The sequence below is a fragment of the Ziziphus jujuba genome, chromosome 12 (assembly GCF_031755915.1).
Source record: "Ziziphus jujuba cultivar Dongzao chromosome 12, ASM3175591v1".
Classification (NCBI taxonomy): Eukaryota; Viridiplantae; Streptophyta; class Magnoliopsida; order Rosales; family Rhamnaceae; genus Ziziphus; species Ziziphus jujuba.
This window is the reverse complement of record NC_083390.1, coordinates 19,989,449-20,005,910: the sequence shown is the minus strand read 5'-3', so window position 1 is coordinate 20,005,910 and position 16,462 is coordinate 19,989,449. Positions and strand designations below refer to the sequence as shown.

Here is a 16,462-nt window from a genome sequence, read left to right as displayed (position 1 = left end):
AAAATTATTATTAACACACCCCAAAAAGAAAAAAGCAATTTAAGAAAAAATCGAAAATTTTCATGTGAGATTGAGCACAGGAGATCATCTCCTTGGTCGCTCTATAAATAGTACTAAGATTGCTGTAAGCCCTTGCATTGCATTAGATTAGGGTTTCGAAAAGGTTAGCAATTGGTGGGTTTCGAGGGTTTTCTCTTTTTGTTGGCCAAAACAATTTTTAGTAGCTGCATAGAAAAATTTGAATGTGAAGAAAGGGGCTGAGAGGCAAATAGGGGAGAGCAGCATGAAAAATCAGTGGCTCTGAAAAACCTGTAGGTTTTCTACAGGGTGCCCTGCCTTTTTTCCAGCCCTAATCATCAATTTCTTTCTCAAAAGAGAGAAAAATGGCATCATAGTACGGGTTTTGTGCTTAGATGGGTTTTCGTGGATTTGGAATTTTTGGTCTAAGCTAAGGTTCCTTTCCTCGTCCCATTTCTTATTCTTCACAAACCCGCCTCCAAACGCCATTACATTTCGGAAATCTAATTTTGTTTTTTTTTTGGGTAACTCATTTTTCTGCTTTTGCTTTTTGTTTAATCTTTGGTGCTTACTTTTTTCGTTGGTTCTGACTTAAGAATTGGTTTTTTGAACAAAAAATCAGAAGCAAATTGTTTGAATAATGTTTTGTTTATTTCTTTCCTCGTTTCTGGGTTCAGGAAATTCTCAAAACTTTAAGGAAAGTTACCCCTGCTTTCTAGATTAGCAAGATCCAGATTTTTCATTTAAAAAAAAATCCAAATCCGTAGAAAGTGTACTAATGGAGCAATTAGTAGCAGCGATTCATTGAAGACTTTGAGTTTTTGATTCAAACATTTATGAATTAAATTAATTAAAAATATCAGGAAACCAAACAGAGAAACAAACATGTTAACAGGAAAATTTCCAGGGCCAATGTCAAACAGCAAATTATCAAGATTAACAGAGAGATCCATGTCCGCAGAAGGTGTGCTAATGAAGCAATTAATGGCTACCATTCAACTTTTGCGTTGTTAATTCACACATAAATGAATTAATTACAAAGAACAGTAAATCAAACAGAGAAAACAAACACGTTAACAGGAAATTTTCCAGTGACAATGTTAAACAGAAGCATATTATCAAGAGGAAATGGCCATGAGAGATCATTCATCATGGAAGGTTTAAAAAAACTTTTCTGATGAAGTAATAAGAAACATAAATTTAAAATGCATTGCATATTGAACTATGGAAATTGAAGTTTTTAAACTATTGCTCTCAAATTTGATGGTAAACTTTCCTCTTGAGCATTGCCAAATAGTCCTTCATCCAAAACCCATTCTTCTATCATTGCTTGAGAGTTCAATGGCTGATCGGCAGGAACCAAATGCCCAGCTCCTAAAACCACAACATGGCTAAACCTCCTCCATTTCTGAACATACCCAGCAAGTTCCCCAGTCACTTTCCAAATTTTTCTCTCTGCAGTTTGAAACTTTTCGCTCCCTTCCCAATTCAATGTCTTAATCCAAGCCTAAGCAGAAACAACACCAATTCTCAAATCCAAATGACCCTGGTACAGCAAAACCTTGGTCTTCTTCACCAACAATTCCACCATAAATTTCACACTTCTCATTAAATCATCATGCAATGCGGCACCTACCAATTTGCTACACGCCTCAAACGTGACCGATTCCTTTGCTCCTAAGGCCTTCTTTACCTCTTCTATCTGCAAAAGCTCAGTGACCATGTAATCCTTGTAAGCAGCTTTCTTTGTAAAATCATACATGGTAGCCAAAGCCGTCATGTTTTGCAATAAATCCATGATCTCTGTTTCTTGCATTCGTTGCTTCATTCCAATTCCCCGTTTCAGTCAGCCTGATTGCCTCCCCTTGGAGCTTCTCCAATTCATCTTTCTGCTTTTCATTAATAAAACCAGAGAAGTAAGCAGTCGAAGCATGAGTTGCTTCTTGGGTCATCGGGTCAGTCAACCCGTTTCCAATAGCAATACCCGCTAAATTCACCTTCACGGATTCTTTCAACTTCCTATTCACTTTCAGAATATAGTACCCAATCGCCGGAATATATTTCCCGGCGTAGCTCTCGCCGGTTATATAAAGCGGCCGAGATCTAAACGACGGGTTTAATTTGAAAAACCCAATGATCGCAGCAAATAGATGTTTGGCGACTGAGTTCTGGTCTCTTGGGATTTCTTCCGATTTCTCGGCAAAACTGAATCCGGTTCCTATCGGATTGTCGAGGAAGAGAAGGCCGAAGATCCGGTTCCAAGAACCGGAGTTGGGCTCGAGAGAAAGGGGTTCATCGTCCTTCTTGTGGAAGTTGACACGCCAGGGTCCGAGCTCTAAGAAGTTTCCGATCATGGAGGAGCAGCCAGGGCCACCTTGGAGCCAAAGGAGAAGTGGGGTTTGGGAGATTGCCAAAGTGGGGTTTTGGGCTTCATAGAAGGTGTAGAAAATAGCGGAACCGGAGCTTTGATTGACTGGAAGGTATCCTGATTTAGTTGGAAGAGCTTCTTTAGGAAGGACAGGAGTTGGTAACACTGGTTTTTGATGAAGCAAAAACAAGATGTAAAGGAGGTTGAAAAGATTGTAGTTCACCGACTCCATTAGAGTGAACACTGAGCTCCGAAGGCGGGGGTCTTTTTGAACGCGTAGTGCAAATTGTCCCGGTTGGGGCATTTCATCAAACACTTGGTAAGCATTCTCTCCATTTTGGGCCTTACAATGGGCCAAGCATCTAGAGTAGTGTAGAATTCTCTAGAACCTTATGGAGAACTCTAGGTCAAGCCATGTACATATCCATTTCTAGATGCTTCTTTAGATATTTTTGTACAGGAGGTGGGAAGGATCTAGACACCCATTCTCCACCATAGGATTAAAGCAATTATAGCCGTAGGATTAGACTTTGTATGCCTATAAATAGGTGGAGGCCTCATTTGGCCAAACCATCCAAGGATTCAAGAGTCCAAGCTACACTTGTAAAGCTCTTTTAAGCAATATACTTTCATTCTCCCAAACTCTCTTTGTGCTCTAGCTTTCTTTGCTTAGCTTTCTCTTTTAGTGAGCAAAAGGCTTACTTAGTTGCAACAAAGGGTCGGAATAGCAACTAAGGCCGCACGGCTTGAAGGGATAAGAAACAAGTCCGTGACAAGTGGTATCAGAGACTTGGTTAGAACTAGCATCTAGAGCAACATGTCTTCATTAGAGGTTGTGGTTGAAGAAGCAAGGGGAAGGGAGGTCATCCCCGAAGCTACAAGGAAGGGACGTGGGCGTCCAAAGTCGAAGGACGTTCTCACTGCCATGGAGACCAAGGTGGTCAAGATGGAGTTGGCCGTTGCCGACATGTTGGAGCGGCTTGATCGTGTGGAGCAAGGCATGGAGGAGCTCGATGGTCATGTGGGTGACCAAGTGGGGGAGCTTAGAGGTACCATGCAAGACACCAACGAGGCCAACACCGAGGCGTGGCGTCAAGAAAGCCAAGCTTTCCAAGCAAAGGTAATGGAAACCTTGTCCCTTATGCAAGCTCAATTAGATGAGTTTAAGAAGAGTTTAGAGGAGACACGTGGGGATTGGGCGTTATGCAAGAGAGCTGCAACTAGTGGCACAGTCACTACCCAACAAATAGTCTCTACTCCAAGGGTAGATGCTCCCAAGCCCAAGGAGTTTAGTGGGAGAAGGGATGCAAAGGAGTTGGACAACTACATGTGGCATATGGAACGGTACTTCAAGGCCTTGGATTTCCAAGACGAGAAGTAAAAGGTAAACACCGCTACCCTCTATCTTACTAATCTTGATGCGGTATGGTGGCGTAGAAAGCATGAAGAAATGAAGAAAGGCATATGCGCTATCAATTCTTGGGAAGATTTAAAGAGTGAATTGAAGAAGCAATTCTATCCCGAGAATGTGGCGAATGATGCTAGGAAACGCATGAAGGAGTTGAAGCACCAACGATCCATCCGTGAATATGTGGAGCAATTCTCTGGGTTAATGCTCCAAATTCCCAACATGAGTGAAGAGGATCTCCTTTTCAACTTCATGGATGGGTTGCAACCGTGGGCATACCAAGAGCTTCAACGAAGGGGAGTACAAGATATTTCCACTGCCCTCACTACGGCCGAAACGCTTGTCGAATATAGGCGAGGTGAGTCTTCCAACCCTAAGCCTAAGAGTAATTATATTAAAGGTGGGGGAGCCAAGTTCCATAAAACTCCCCAAAGTAAGGAGTTTCCAAGAAGGCCACCACTACCTAACAAAGATTGGAAGAAAGGAGGCAAGCCCGAATTCAAGCCGAAGGAAAATTGCTTCTTATGTGATGGTCCCCATTGGGCTAGAGATTGTCCGAAGAGGAAGTCCTTAAGTGCCATGCTCGAAGAGAGGGAAACTCAAGAGCACACACAAATGGGTTGTCTACAACTCCTCAACTCACTGAAGGCTAGTCCAATCCCAACCAACAATACGAAGAACAACTCCCTAATGTACGTGGCGGCGCGTATCAACGGGAAAGATGCCCAAGTCATGGTAGACACCGGCGCATCTCACAACTTTATAAGGAAGGAGGAGGCCATGAGGCTTGGCCTCAAACTCGACAAAGGTCAAGGGTGGTTGAAAACTGTGAATGCGGAGGCTAAACCGCTAGATGGCATGGGCCGTAACGTGGAGTTGCACCTTGGCACTTGGCAAGGTAACGTAAACTTCTCCATTGCTCCTATGGATGATTTTGATATTGTACTTGGCATGGAATTCCTTAGGCAATTCAATGTGGTCTCACTCCTTCGCTACAACACGGTGTGCATAATGGAGGGAGGCCCTTGCATGATTCCAACAATGCACAAGCCAAGTACTTCCAACCGCCTCTTCGCAATGCAACTCAAGAAAGGAGTAAAGAAAGGGGAGCCTACATTCCTTGCTACTCTATGCGAGGAAGAAGAAGTTACTTCCAAGGAGCCACCGAAAGAGGTTAGCCAAGTCCTTGAGGAGTTCAAAGATGTCATGCCACCACAACTACCTAAGAAACTTCCACCAAGGAGGGAGGTGGATCATTGCATCGAGTTGGAGCCCGGTGCAAAACCACCTGCAAAAGCACCATATCGCATGTCTCCACCGGAGCTAGAAGAGCTAAGGAGACAACTTAAAGAGCTTTTGGATGCCGGTTACATTCAACCATCAAAAGCACCTTATGGAGCACCTGTCTTGTTCCAGAAGAAGCATGATGGCTCATTGAGGCTATGCATCGATTATAGGGCACTCAACAAGGTTACCATCAAGAACAAGTATCCTATACCGTTGATAGCCGATTTGTTTAATCAACTTGGAGGAGCAAGGTACTTTACTATACTTGACTTGAGGTCGGGGTACTACCAAGTTAGAATTATGGAGGGTGATGAGCCAAAGACTACGTGTGTTACTCGATATGGAGCATACGAATTCCTCGTCATGCCCTTTGGTCTCACCAACGCACCCGCCACATTCTGCACTCTCATGAACAAGATCTTCCATCCTTACTTGGACAAATTCGTGGTGGTCTATTTGGATGACATCGTCATCTATAGCAAGACGCTAGAGGAGCACATCCACCACCTACGAATTGTGTTCAAGGTTCTAAAGGATAATGAGCTTTACGTGAAGAAAGAGAAGTGCTCGTTTGCAACCAATGAGGTGTACTTCCTCGGCCATAAGATCAAGGATGGCAAGCTACACATGGATGAAGCCAAAGTGAAAGCCATTCAAGAGTGGGATCCTCCAACCAAGGTGAGTGAGCTGCGATCTTTTCTTGGTCTTGTTAACTATTATAGGAGGTTTATCAAAGGGTATTCTGCCCTAGCCGCACCACTCACCGATCTATTAAAGAAGAACAAGACATGGAGTTGGTCCACCCAATGCCAACAAGCCTTTGAGAATTTGAAGGAGGTGATTATGAAGGAACCCGTGTTGGCATTGCCCGATTGCTCCAAACCATACGAGGTGCACACCGATGCTTCCGACTTTGCCATAGGGGGCGTGTTGATGCAAGAAAGGCATCCGATGGCATATGAAAGCCGCAAGCTCAATGACACGGAGAGGAGGTATACAGTCCAAGAGAAGGAGATGACCGCCATCATCCATTGCTTGCGCACTTGGAGGCATTACTTGCTTGGGTCTAAATTCGTGGTAAAGACTGACAATGTGGCCACAAGTTATTTCCAAACTCAAAAGAAGTTAAGCCCCAAGCAAGCTCGTTGGCAAGACTTTCTTGCCGAGTTCGACTACAAGCTCGAATACAAGCCCGGTACGGCTAATGTAGTTGCCGATGCATTAAGTAGGAAAGCCGAACTAGCATCGATAACCAAGTTCCAAGGGGAACTGCTCAACCTAATAAAGGAGGGCATGGACCATGATGTTGTGGCCAAACAACTCCTACAACTTGCCATGGAGGGCAAAATTAAGAGGTTTTGGGTTGAAGATGGCCTTCTCTACACAAAAGGGCATCGCATCTATGTACCAAGGTGGGGCAACATAAGGAAGAATTTGATCAAGGAATGCCATGACACCAAATGGGCCGGCCACCAGGGGCAAAAGCGTATGAGAGCTTTGTTGGAGACAAACTATTATTGGCCACAAATGCGGGATGACATCGAGATGTATGTGAAGACCTGCCTTATTTGTCAACAAGACAAGGTGGAGCAACGACAACCCGCAGGTTTATTGGAGCCACTACCAACTCCTGAGAGACCATGGGAGAGCATCTCCATGGACTTCATCATTGGCTTACCCAAGTCTGAGGGATGTAGCACTATAATCGTAGTGGTTGATCGATTCTCCAAGTATGCTACATTCATTGCCGCGACAAAGGAGTGTCTCGCTGAGGAGACGGCACGGCTATTTTTCAAGCACGTGGTGAAGTATTGGGGACTTCCAAGATCAATTATAAGTGATCGAGACACGAGGTTCACTGGAAGGTTTTGGACGGAGTTATTCAAGCTCATGGGCTCGGAGTTGCATTTCTCTACAAGCTTTCATCCACAAACCGATGGGCAAACCGAGCGAGCTAATGCATTATTGGAGCTATATCTACGGCACTTTGTGAGTGCCAATCAACATGATTGGGCAAAGTTACTAGATGTTGCCCAATTCTCATATAACTTGCAAAGGAGCGAGTCTACCAATCGAAGTCCGTTCGAGTTAGCCACGGGGCAACAACCACTCACTCCACAAACACTCGTTACCAAGTATGGAGGAAGGAGTCCTGCCGCATTCAAGGTTGCCAAAAGTTGGCATGAACAAGTGGACCTAGCAAGGTCGTACCTCCATAAGGCCACCAAGAAAATGAAGAAATGGGCGGATGCCAAAAGAAGGCACGTGGAGTATCAAGTGGGAGACTTGGTGTTCATCAAAATCCTTTCATCCCAACACAAGTCTACCCGAGGGCTACACAAAGGCCTTGTTCGCCGATATGAGGGACCATTTCCAATCGTCAAGAAGGTGGGCAAGGTATCTTATAAGGTGGAGTTACCTCCTACACTCAAACTTCACCCGGTTTTCCATGTAAGTTGTCTAAAGCCATACTACACGGATGAGGAAGACCATACAAGAGGGGAGTTCAAGTGAGCACCAATAGGTGTCTACAACACTTATGACAAGGATGTGGATAGCATATTAGCCGATCGAATAGTTCGTGGAAGGGACAACCATCCGAGTCATGAGTACTTGGTAAAATGGAAAGGACTACCCAAGAGTGAAGCAAGTTAGGAACCTGCTACCGCGCTTTGGCAATTTGAAGATCACATCAAGAGGTTCCATGAAGCAAGCTCGATGAGGACGTCGACGGCATAGGTGGGGGAGAATGTCACGGTTGGGGCATTTCATCAAACACTTGGTGAGCATTCTCTCCATTTTGGGCCTTACAATAGGCCAAGCACCTAGAGTAGTGTAGAATTCTCTAGAACCTTATGGAGAACTCTAGGTCAAGCCATGTACATATCCATTTCTAGATGCTTGTTTAGATATTTTTGTAAAGGAGGTGGGAAGGATCTAGACACCCATTCTCCACCGTAGGATTAAAGCAATTATAGCCGTAGGATTAGACTTTGTATGCCTATAAATAGGTGGAGGCCTCATTTGGCCAAACCATCCAAGGATTCAAGAGTCCAAGCTACACTTGTAAAGCTCTCTTTTAAGCAATATACTTTCATTCTCCCAAACTCTCTTTGTGCTCTAGCTTTCTTTGCTTAGCTTTCTCTCTTAGTGAGCAATAGGCTTATTTAGTTGCAACAAAGGGTCGGAATAGCAACTAAGGCCGCACGGCTTGAAGGGATAAGAAACAAGTCCGTGACAAAATGGACACATGTAAGCAAAACATTTTTAAGAGGAGAGTAGATTCACGAGTATGCATATTACACTTTTAAAAGAAGGATAGATCAACTTCTATGCCTGTTACACCCACTTATGAAAATATGATGTGGATGGAATATCTAAGGTATAAATTTATACAAATGTAGATGAAAATATCACTATCCATAAAAATACCAATAGAATATAAATTTTAATATATAAAATAATAAATATAGTAAAATAATATAAAAAATTAATAATTAAAATTTTATAATAATAAAATAATCTATAAATATTATAAATTATTATAAATAAATAACTATAATGTTACTTAGTACCAAAATATAGAATAATTTAATAAATAATATTAAAATATTAAAAAATTTTAAATATAAATCATAATGCATTATCAATATCAAAAAAAAATTTTGGTTCTTCAAATTGATAATTATATTTTAATGTCTCGCGAATATAACAATAACATTACATTTTATTCCTCTCTTCAATTCTCTAGTAGTTTTTTTATTATAGTTGTTTTATCTTTTTAGCTTACCGTTAACATGTGAATTTTCATTATTAAAAATTTTCTGACAAGATTTCTTATAATTCAATTTATTTCTGAATCAATAAAATTAATTATTATTTTCTTTTTCTTTTTCTTTTTCAATATCCTACTCAATGTAAATCTATGATTTGCAATATTATTGAAAAGTATAATAAACAATCTAATTATTAAATAAAACAACTTAATTTATTTTTAAAAAAATTAAAAAATCAATTAAAAAAAAATTTCTTCCAAATTCTTCCTCTCATCTCTGTCCGTCCCCTTCCTTCCTCTTCTGGTCTTCCCCCTTCCTCTTCTCTTCTCTTCTCTTCTCTTTGTTTGTGTTTTTGCATTTTTTTTCTTTCCTTTTGTTTTGTGATTCACAACCAGACCATGCACCAGAGAAGCAAAACGTGAAGAAAGATCATATCAGAGAAATCTTTTTTATTTTTTAGTGTTTATTTTTATTTTTTTTATTTTTAAAAAAAGCTTCGATGGAAGAAGGATTCATCCAAAATCTGAGAACCAAATTTGCGAGTCGGTCCATATTTCCATCCAAAATCTCCACTGACAATCGATTTTTCCTTTGTGTTTCCATCGTTTTCCACCACAACTCCAAAACTCCCACAAACTTTTGGTGATTCCGACGATATTTTTCGACTTCGGCAATATGTCTCTAGCATCTATGACAAAAACTTTCCCTCCTATCGGTGTCACCGGTAACCGACACTTGATATTGTCGCCGATATATCCCCTCTGTCATCCATTTTTGCTTCATTGGTTACATCTACGTCCAACCAAGATTGTTTTTAAGTATCCCTCAAGGTATCGAGAGTAAAGATTGTTCTTAAATGGTCATTATCTACCAACTTCAGCTTTATTATTATTATTATCATTATTTTTTTTTTTTTTTTTTGCTATCCTCTAGACTCTCTGAAACTTCAATTCCAACATTCATAAATACAGATAAAGTGCTAACCACCGAAGCTACCGTTTCATTTACAGTGATGTCATGGCCACATATTTACCAAATTTTCAAGTTAATAATGGAGCTAAAGTCATGGTTTGCCAATCTCACATTGTATAGATTTTTATCCCTTCAAATGCGCATCCACTATAAAAAATAATCATCTTGTTCTCTTTTCCTTGAAAACACTAATAATTTGCTCTCTTTTCTATCACCATTTTTATCTACCAATTATATTATATCACCTTATAATAATAAAAAATGAATAAAACTACTTTATTTAAAATTAATAATATTGAATAAAATAAATTAAGTAGAAATTAAAAAATAATTGTTTTTAAAATCAGATGTAACTCTAGCACCAATGTAGATGGGAAAAAAAAATCATGTAAAGATTTTAATCCCAATCTAATCTAATTTTTCTATAAATATTACCTCTTTTGTACTTAATTGCTTGTTATTTTCATTCTGTTTCTACAATTTTTTTCAAATATTTTCATCTTTTTTCCATTGAAATAATTTTGTTGTCATTCTTGCTTTCATACTGCTTTTTACAATTTTTTTTTTTTCATTTTTTGCTATCAATTGCTTGAATGTCTCCCATCTCCATAGATTAAAAAAATATATCTATTTATATATATATATATATATATATATATTATTTTGTAAATTGTGGTATGTTGTTTAGTAAGCTTAATTGCTCAATACCATGAAGGAATAAATTGAGATATATATATATATATATATTTTTTTTTTTTTGTATAATATAAGAAAGATAGATTTTCTAAGATAGTAATGAATTCTATACAGTCGCATTGTAAATTTATATTTTTACTTACATTTGAAATTATCACTAAAGGTATTAATCTATTTGAATAATTTCTTTATACACTTTTATTTTCCTTCCAAATCTCTCTTTTTAAATCATACGCTCTCATTTTTCCTTCCAAATCTCTTGTTTTAATTATACTTGTAGCAATTTTCTCTCTGAGGAAAAAAAAAAAAAAAAAAAACCTCATACTACCACTTAAATCATCTAAGCTCAAAAAATGAAAAAGCAATGTTTATTTATTTTTTTTTTCATTTTGCAATGATTTGTTTTGTTTTAAAAGTTTTAAAAAATATTCAAAAGTACAAGATTGAACAAATTTGAATATATTCAAAAATATTCAACTGAATAATTCCAAGGCATTTAAAAGTTATTGATCAAACACACAAAAACAATGTGTTACGATTTTGAAGATGTTCATAAATATATGACTGAATAATTTCAAACATCTTCAAAAGAAACATTTTAGAATTCATACTGAAGTTTAGGATTGATCACTCCAAAATAATATAATTTTAAAGATATTCAAAAGTATATGATAGAACAGCTTTAAAAATGTTTAAAAGTATACAACTAAATATTTTATAATTTTTTAGAAGTTTACTACCGAACACTAAAAAAGTTGACCTCTAATAATGTTTTTGATGCAAAGATAATCGATATCAATGGAAAATCTTTGATAGAGAATTAATGAAGGAAGACCTTTTCTGAACTATCAGAGAAGGAATAATGGTTTTGATCAATTTGTAAAGGTAGTTAAAAGAAACCAAAAAAATGTATTGGGAGAAACATATGAATTAAGGGTATTTTGAGTATTAAAATTGTATAAAGAAACTTTATACTTTTTATACATTTTAACGGTTTTGTGCAAAAAATAAAAATGTATGGTGATGTTTTGAAATTGTAAAAACAACCTATGTAAAAATTTAAAAAAAAATTTAAAAAAAAAAAAAAAAACACTAGAACATGGTATTTCTTTATGATAGAAGGTTATTTGTATTCCAAGGAAACCACCGTCTATGTCACCATTCAATATTTTTTGATCCACTCTCAGCCAAACCACCTGAACATTAGGTCCAATATGAGTAGGATCGCTAAGCCCTGCTTCATAATTGGAAAAACAAACATGGTGAAAATACATGCCACTCAGCCAAAAAAAAATGATGGAGAGCTTCATTTAAAAAATTCTTTTATTTTTATTTATTTATTTATTTTTATCTTTAACAGTTAGCGTGAATTTATACCAATTTACACACACTCAGTTAGTACATGCAATGAGCAATGACATGCCTTTATTACCAAATATATATATATATATATACATACAATCTCCCACAGCCGCGTGGTGCATATATTATTAGAAGGCTTCAATTAAAATTTTCTTTTTAAGATAATAAAAAGAATTGAGAAATGCAATAAGAATTATTAGACAAATAATCCAGACTTATATCGTGCAGTGTGGGATAACATAATGAAAGAAGACTAAGAACCAATATTTGGAATAGAAACTAAGAAAGAAATAAAAAAACCCACATCAATGTCAAATTGAGTAAAAATGAAAATTAAAAATGGTGTGGCCAAAGCTCAAAGTGTTCTTGCCAGGCATTACAACGGAGACATTGTGAAATCTTATCTCCAACCTAATTATCTTTTAAAAAAAATGATTTCTTGTGAAGCTTAAACGGTTTTTTAGGCACTTCGAATAGCAGTTGATGAAGGAATTTTTAAAAGCATATAGTTCCATGAAAAGCCGTCCTTTTATATCAATTTACAGCTGTAAAATGATTATCAAATGGTTCCCCAGTCTTTATTCCAACCATATACGTAATACTTTATCACCCAAAAAAAAAAAAAAAAAAAAAAAATTAAGTACTACTTGCTAATGATTTGAGTGGCTAACTCATACAAGCGCAAGTTAAAACTACAAACATTTTTTCTCAGACTGATTTGTGGAAACTTTTATGACAATTTTTCCTTTTTTTGGTTTTGTTTTCCTATTGATCAACATTAGCAAATAACCCTTTATCCAAAACCCAATCTTCAATCATAACCTGTGAGTTAATTGACTGATCTGAAGGAACCAAATGCCCAGCACCTAAAACCACAGTATTGCTCAATTTTCCCCATTTCTGAACATACCCAGCAAGTTCACCATTCACTTCCCAGACTTTTCTCTCTGCGGAAAGAAAATTTCCGATTCCTTCCCATTTCAACGTCTTAACCCAAGCCTCAGTGGAAAAAACTCCATCTCTCAGATCAAAAAAACCCTGGTAAAGCAAAACCTTCATCTTCTTCTCCACCACAAAATCCACCATGAATTTCGCACTTTTCATAACATCCTCATGCAATGCACCATTCACCAAATCACTGCAACCCTGAAACACAATAGATTCCTTAGCTCCCAAGGCCTTCTTAACCTCACCAATTTGCAAAAGTTCATCCACCATGTCATCCTTGTATGGAGCTTTCTTTGAATAATCATACAAAGTGGCTAAACCAGTCATGTTCCTCAGCAAACTCAAGATCTTATTCCTTGCATTTTCTGCTTCGTTCCAATTCGCATTCTCAATGAACTTAACCGTTTCCAATTGGGCTCTCTCCAATTCAACCCTCTGTTTCTCATTGACCAAACCAGAGAAATAAGCATGTGAAGCGTGAGTGGCTACCTGGGTCACCGGGTCGGTCAACCCGTTTCCGATTGCAAGACCCGCTAAATTCAACCTCGAAATCTCCGGCAAATGCGGGTTCTTGTTCAGAATATAGTACCCAAATGAAGGAACATACTTCCCGGCATAGCTCTCGCCGGTGATATAAAGCGGGCGAGATCTAAACGACGGGTTCAATTTGACAAACGCAGAGACCGCGGCGAAAAGGTGGTCGGCGACCGAGTTCTGGTCTCTCGGGATCTCTTCTGGTTTCGCTGTGATACTGAACCCGGTTCCGATCGGATTATCCAGGAAGAGGAGTCCGAAAATCCGGTTCCAAGAACCCGAATTGGGTTCGAGTGCGAGGGGTTCGTCAGCTTTCTTGTTGAAGTTGACTCGCCAAGGTCCGAGCTCGAAGAAGTTGCCGATCATGGAGGAACATCCAGGGCCTCCTTGGAGCCAAATGAGAAGTGGGGTTTGGGAGATTGAGGAAATGGGTTTCTGGGCTTCATAGAAGGTGTAGAAAATGGCGGATTCAGAGCTCCGATTGACCGGAAGGTACCCGGATTTGTTGGGGAGGGCTTCCTTTGGAAAAAGAAGAGATGAATATGCTGGTTTCTGATGAAGGAAAAAAAGGAAGACGATTATAAATGGAAGGTTGAAGAAATTGAAGTTCATTGACTCCATTAGAGTGAACGGTGCGCTGAGAAGAGTCAGAACCCAGAAGACATTGATGATTTGGTGCAATTAATAGAGGTAAGATTTTTTATCGCATTGTGAGTATTGTCGCTACTGATTATTACAATAATGGTCCACGGGAACATGTTGGTTTTTAGAACTAACATATTCAACGTTGATCTTTGAATTTTAAAAACAATGCATTTTTTTCTACTAGTAAAACAAAAGAAAGGTCAGTATAAGTTTCCTGTTTTTTTTTTTTTTTTTTTTTTTCCTTCTTCTTTAATGCATTTGGTCATAGAGCACTTTTTTGTCAAATCATGATATTCATGATAAGAGTAGATGAAAATGAATGAATATAGATTATTGAAAATAATTGTTTAGATGAAAATGAATAAATATAAAATTTGAAAACATTTATTTATAATGTAAATATTGAATACAGGCACTCTCAAATAGATAGTGACCATGCAATGTTTGGCCAAGCTTCTTCTGAGCTTGAGTAATGCTTTACGTCATGCAAGTGATTTTCTGGTTTTCTTTTATACTTTTTGGTGAATAAACCCAATAAACTTTGTTAGTCAAAGGTGCGGTGGGGCTATACGGATTTATTTCTTTTTTTTGGTGAAAATAACTATACAGATTTATTGATTCTTATATTTTATATATCATATTCGAAATATGCAAAAGTTTTATATAATTTTATACAATTTTATGATTTTAAAGTGTTTGTTGTTGTGCACTCGTATTTTCAAAGAATTATGTTTTGAAATTCATTAGGTTTATATGTACCGTTAAGATCATTAATAGGTTACAGAAAAAGAAAAAAAAATTACTGAGTAGTTGAACCAATTCGACTGAAAAAAGAAAGAAAGAAAGAAAGAGTAATTGAAACAATATATATATATATATATATAGAATATCAAATAGGTTTGAGTTATATAAATCTCAATCTCAAACTGGTGATCTTACCTGTATATGGAGTTTGAAAAGTCCTCCGGGTAATTCAAAGGTGAATTCTTCAAAAGAATTAGTCAGAGGAAAATGCACGCTTTTAAAATTTTTGTTTTTACCCATTTAACATAAAGTTGAAGTTGTGAAATTGTTACGAAATAGATCACCAATCTTTTATTCAACAAAATAAGTCCTTTTAGGTTGTACATCTTCACAATTGCCCATGATTTGAATAACTAAATTGATAAAAAGAAATAAAAAAAATAAAAAATTGTACAAGAACCTTGTCACTGAAAACAATAATAAAGCTTTTAAATTGTTCCTCTCGCAGATTTAATGGTTACAAAATCTCCTCTTGATCGTTGCCAACCAACCTTTTGCGTTCAAATAGATAGTGATGCGTTCAAATAGATAGTGATAATGCATGTTTGCCAAGCCTCTTTGAAAATTAATTACCAAAACAAAAAAACCAAAAGCCTCTTTGTAGTTTATGACAAATTGGAAAGATACTTTATGTTTTCTCCAAAAATATAGAAAAGTAATGCTTCATTTCATTCCACGTGATGCTCCCCACCCTTTTATTTTTTTTTATTTTTTATGTTTTGTTTTTTTGTTTTTTCATTAGATTGGATATATAGGCTTCAATTTCATGCCTTCAACCCAATATAAACACATGGGAACAATATGCCAATACAGATTCATATATTTGTATGTGCAAATTTTTCTTCTTCTTCTTCTTCTTCTTTTTTTTTTTTTTAATTTTTTATTTTTATAATTGTGAACGTAAAAATATGCAAAAGCTTGATAACTTTATATACGTTAAATTGTTGATTTTTTTTGCACTTGTATTTTTACAAAAAAAAATATTTTCAAATTTCTTATACATTTGTTGAAATTCGTTGGGTATAATTAATACATCGTTGAGATCATTGTTTATCACAAAATTAACAAAGAAAGAAAAGGGGCGGAAAAGAAAAAGCACTTCTTGAAAATTAATGTTACAATAACTGTCCCTTCCTGAAGCTAAAGAAATCCCCCTGCCCAAACTATATATCTTAAAAAATGTTATAATGCCTCTTACTTTTAATAATTTAATCTTTTTGAACATAATTTATATTAAAATTCAAAATATCGATATCAATAGAAATAATAAATATTTTAAAATATAAAAATATCAACAAAAATATTGAAAATTATGAAAATTTATATATAAAAAAGAATTTATTATTGATTTTATAATATTGTCATTTAACCAAGATTTTATCAGTTTAACAATACAAATTAAAAAAAAAAATATTAACTAATATTACCCTATAAGGGAATATAATGGTAGTGTTAGGATAAATTTAGAGGATATTACTATGGCACTACCATAAGACTCTCTTAAAGATTTTTAGTGATTTGTGGAACTACTTAAACATGTTTGAGTTTAATGATTGTGAGAATATGAAGATGTTAGTGTATTACCAACAAACTGTCGTTTGAATGGATGAAATTTTCAATTCATCGATCGTGATGAAGAAAGCT

At 36.8% G+C, this 16,462-nt stretch overlaps 2 protein-coding genes across 2 annotated transcripts; both read right to left on the bottom strand.

The window, feature by feature from the left end:
- Positions 1 to 525: 525 nt before the first annotated feature.
- LOC125418572 (serine carboxypeptidase-like 50) lies at positions 526 to 2,667 on the bottom strand. Its single transcript, XM_048462242.2, is given in 2 exon segments — positions 526 to 1,825; positions 1,827 to 2,667. Coding segments are annotated over 2 exon segments (1,359 nt in total). The 5' UTR covers positions 2,619 to 2,667; the 3' UTR covers positions 526 to 1,258.
- A 9,848-nt stretch (positions 2,668 to 12,515) lies between these two features.
- Positions 12,516 to 14,142, bottom strand: LOC107429310 (serine carboxypeptidase-like 50). The gene has a single exon (XM_016039976.4). It carries the CDS (start codon positions 13,988 to 13,990, stop codon positions 12,653 to 12,655), a length of 1,338 nt encoding a protein of 445 aa, XP_015895462.3. The 5' UTR covers positions 13,991 to 14,142; the 3' UTR covers positions 12,516 to 12,652.
- Between the last annotated feature and the right edge of the window lie 2,320 nt (positions 14,143 to 16,462).

What these genes read in the sequence shown, in the direction of transcription:
- LOC107429310 (XM_016039976.4), bottom strand. Translation starts at nt 13,990, where the DNA reads ATGGAGTCAATGAACTTCAATTTCTTCAACCTTCCATTTATAATCGTC.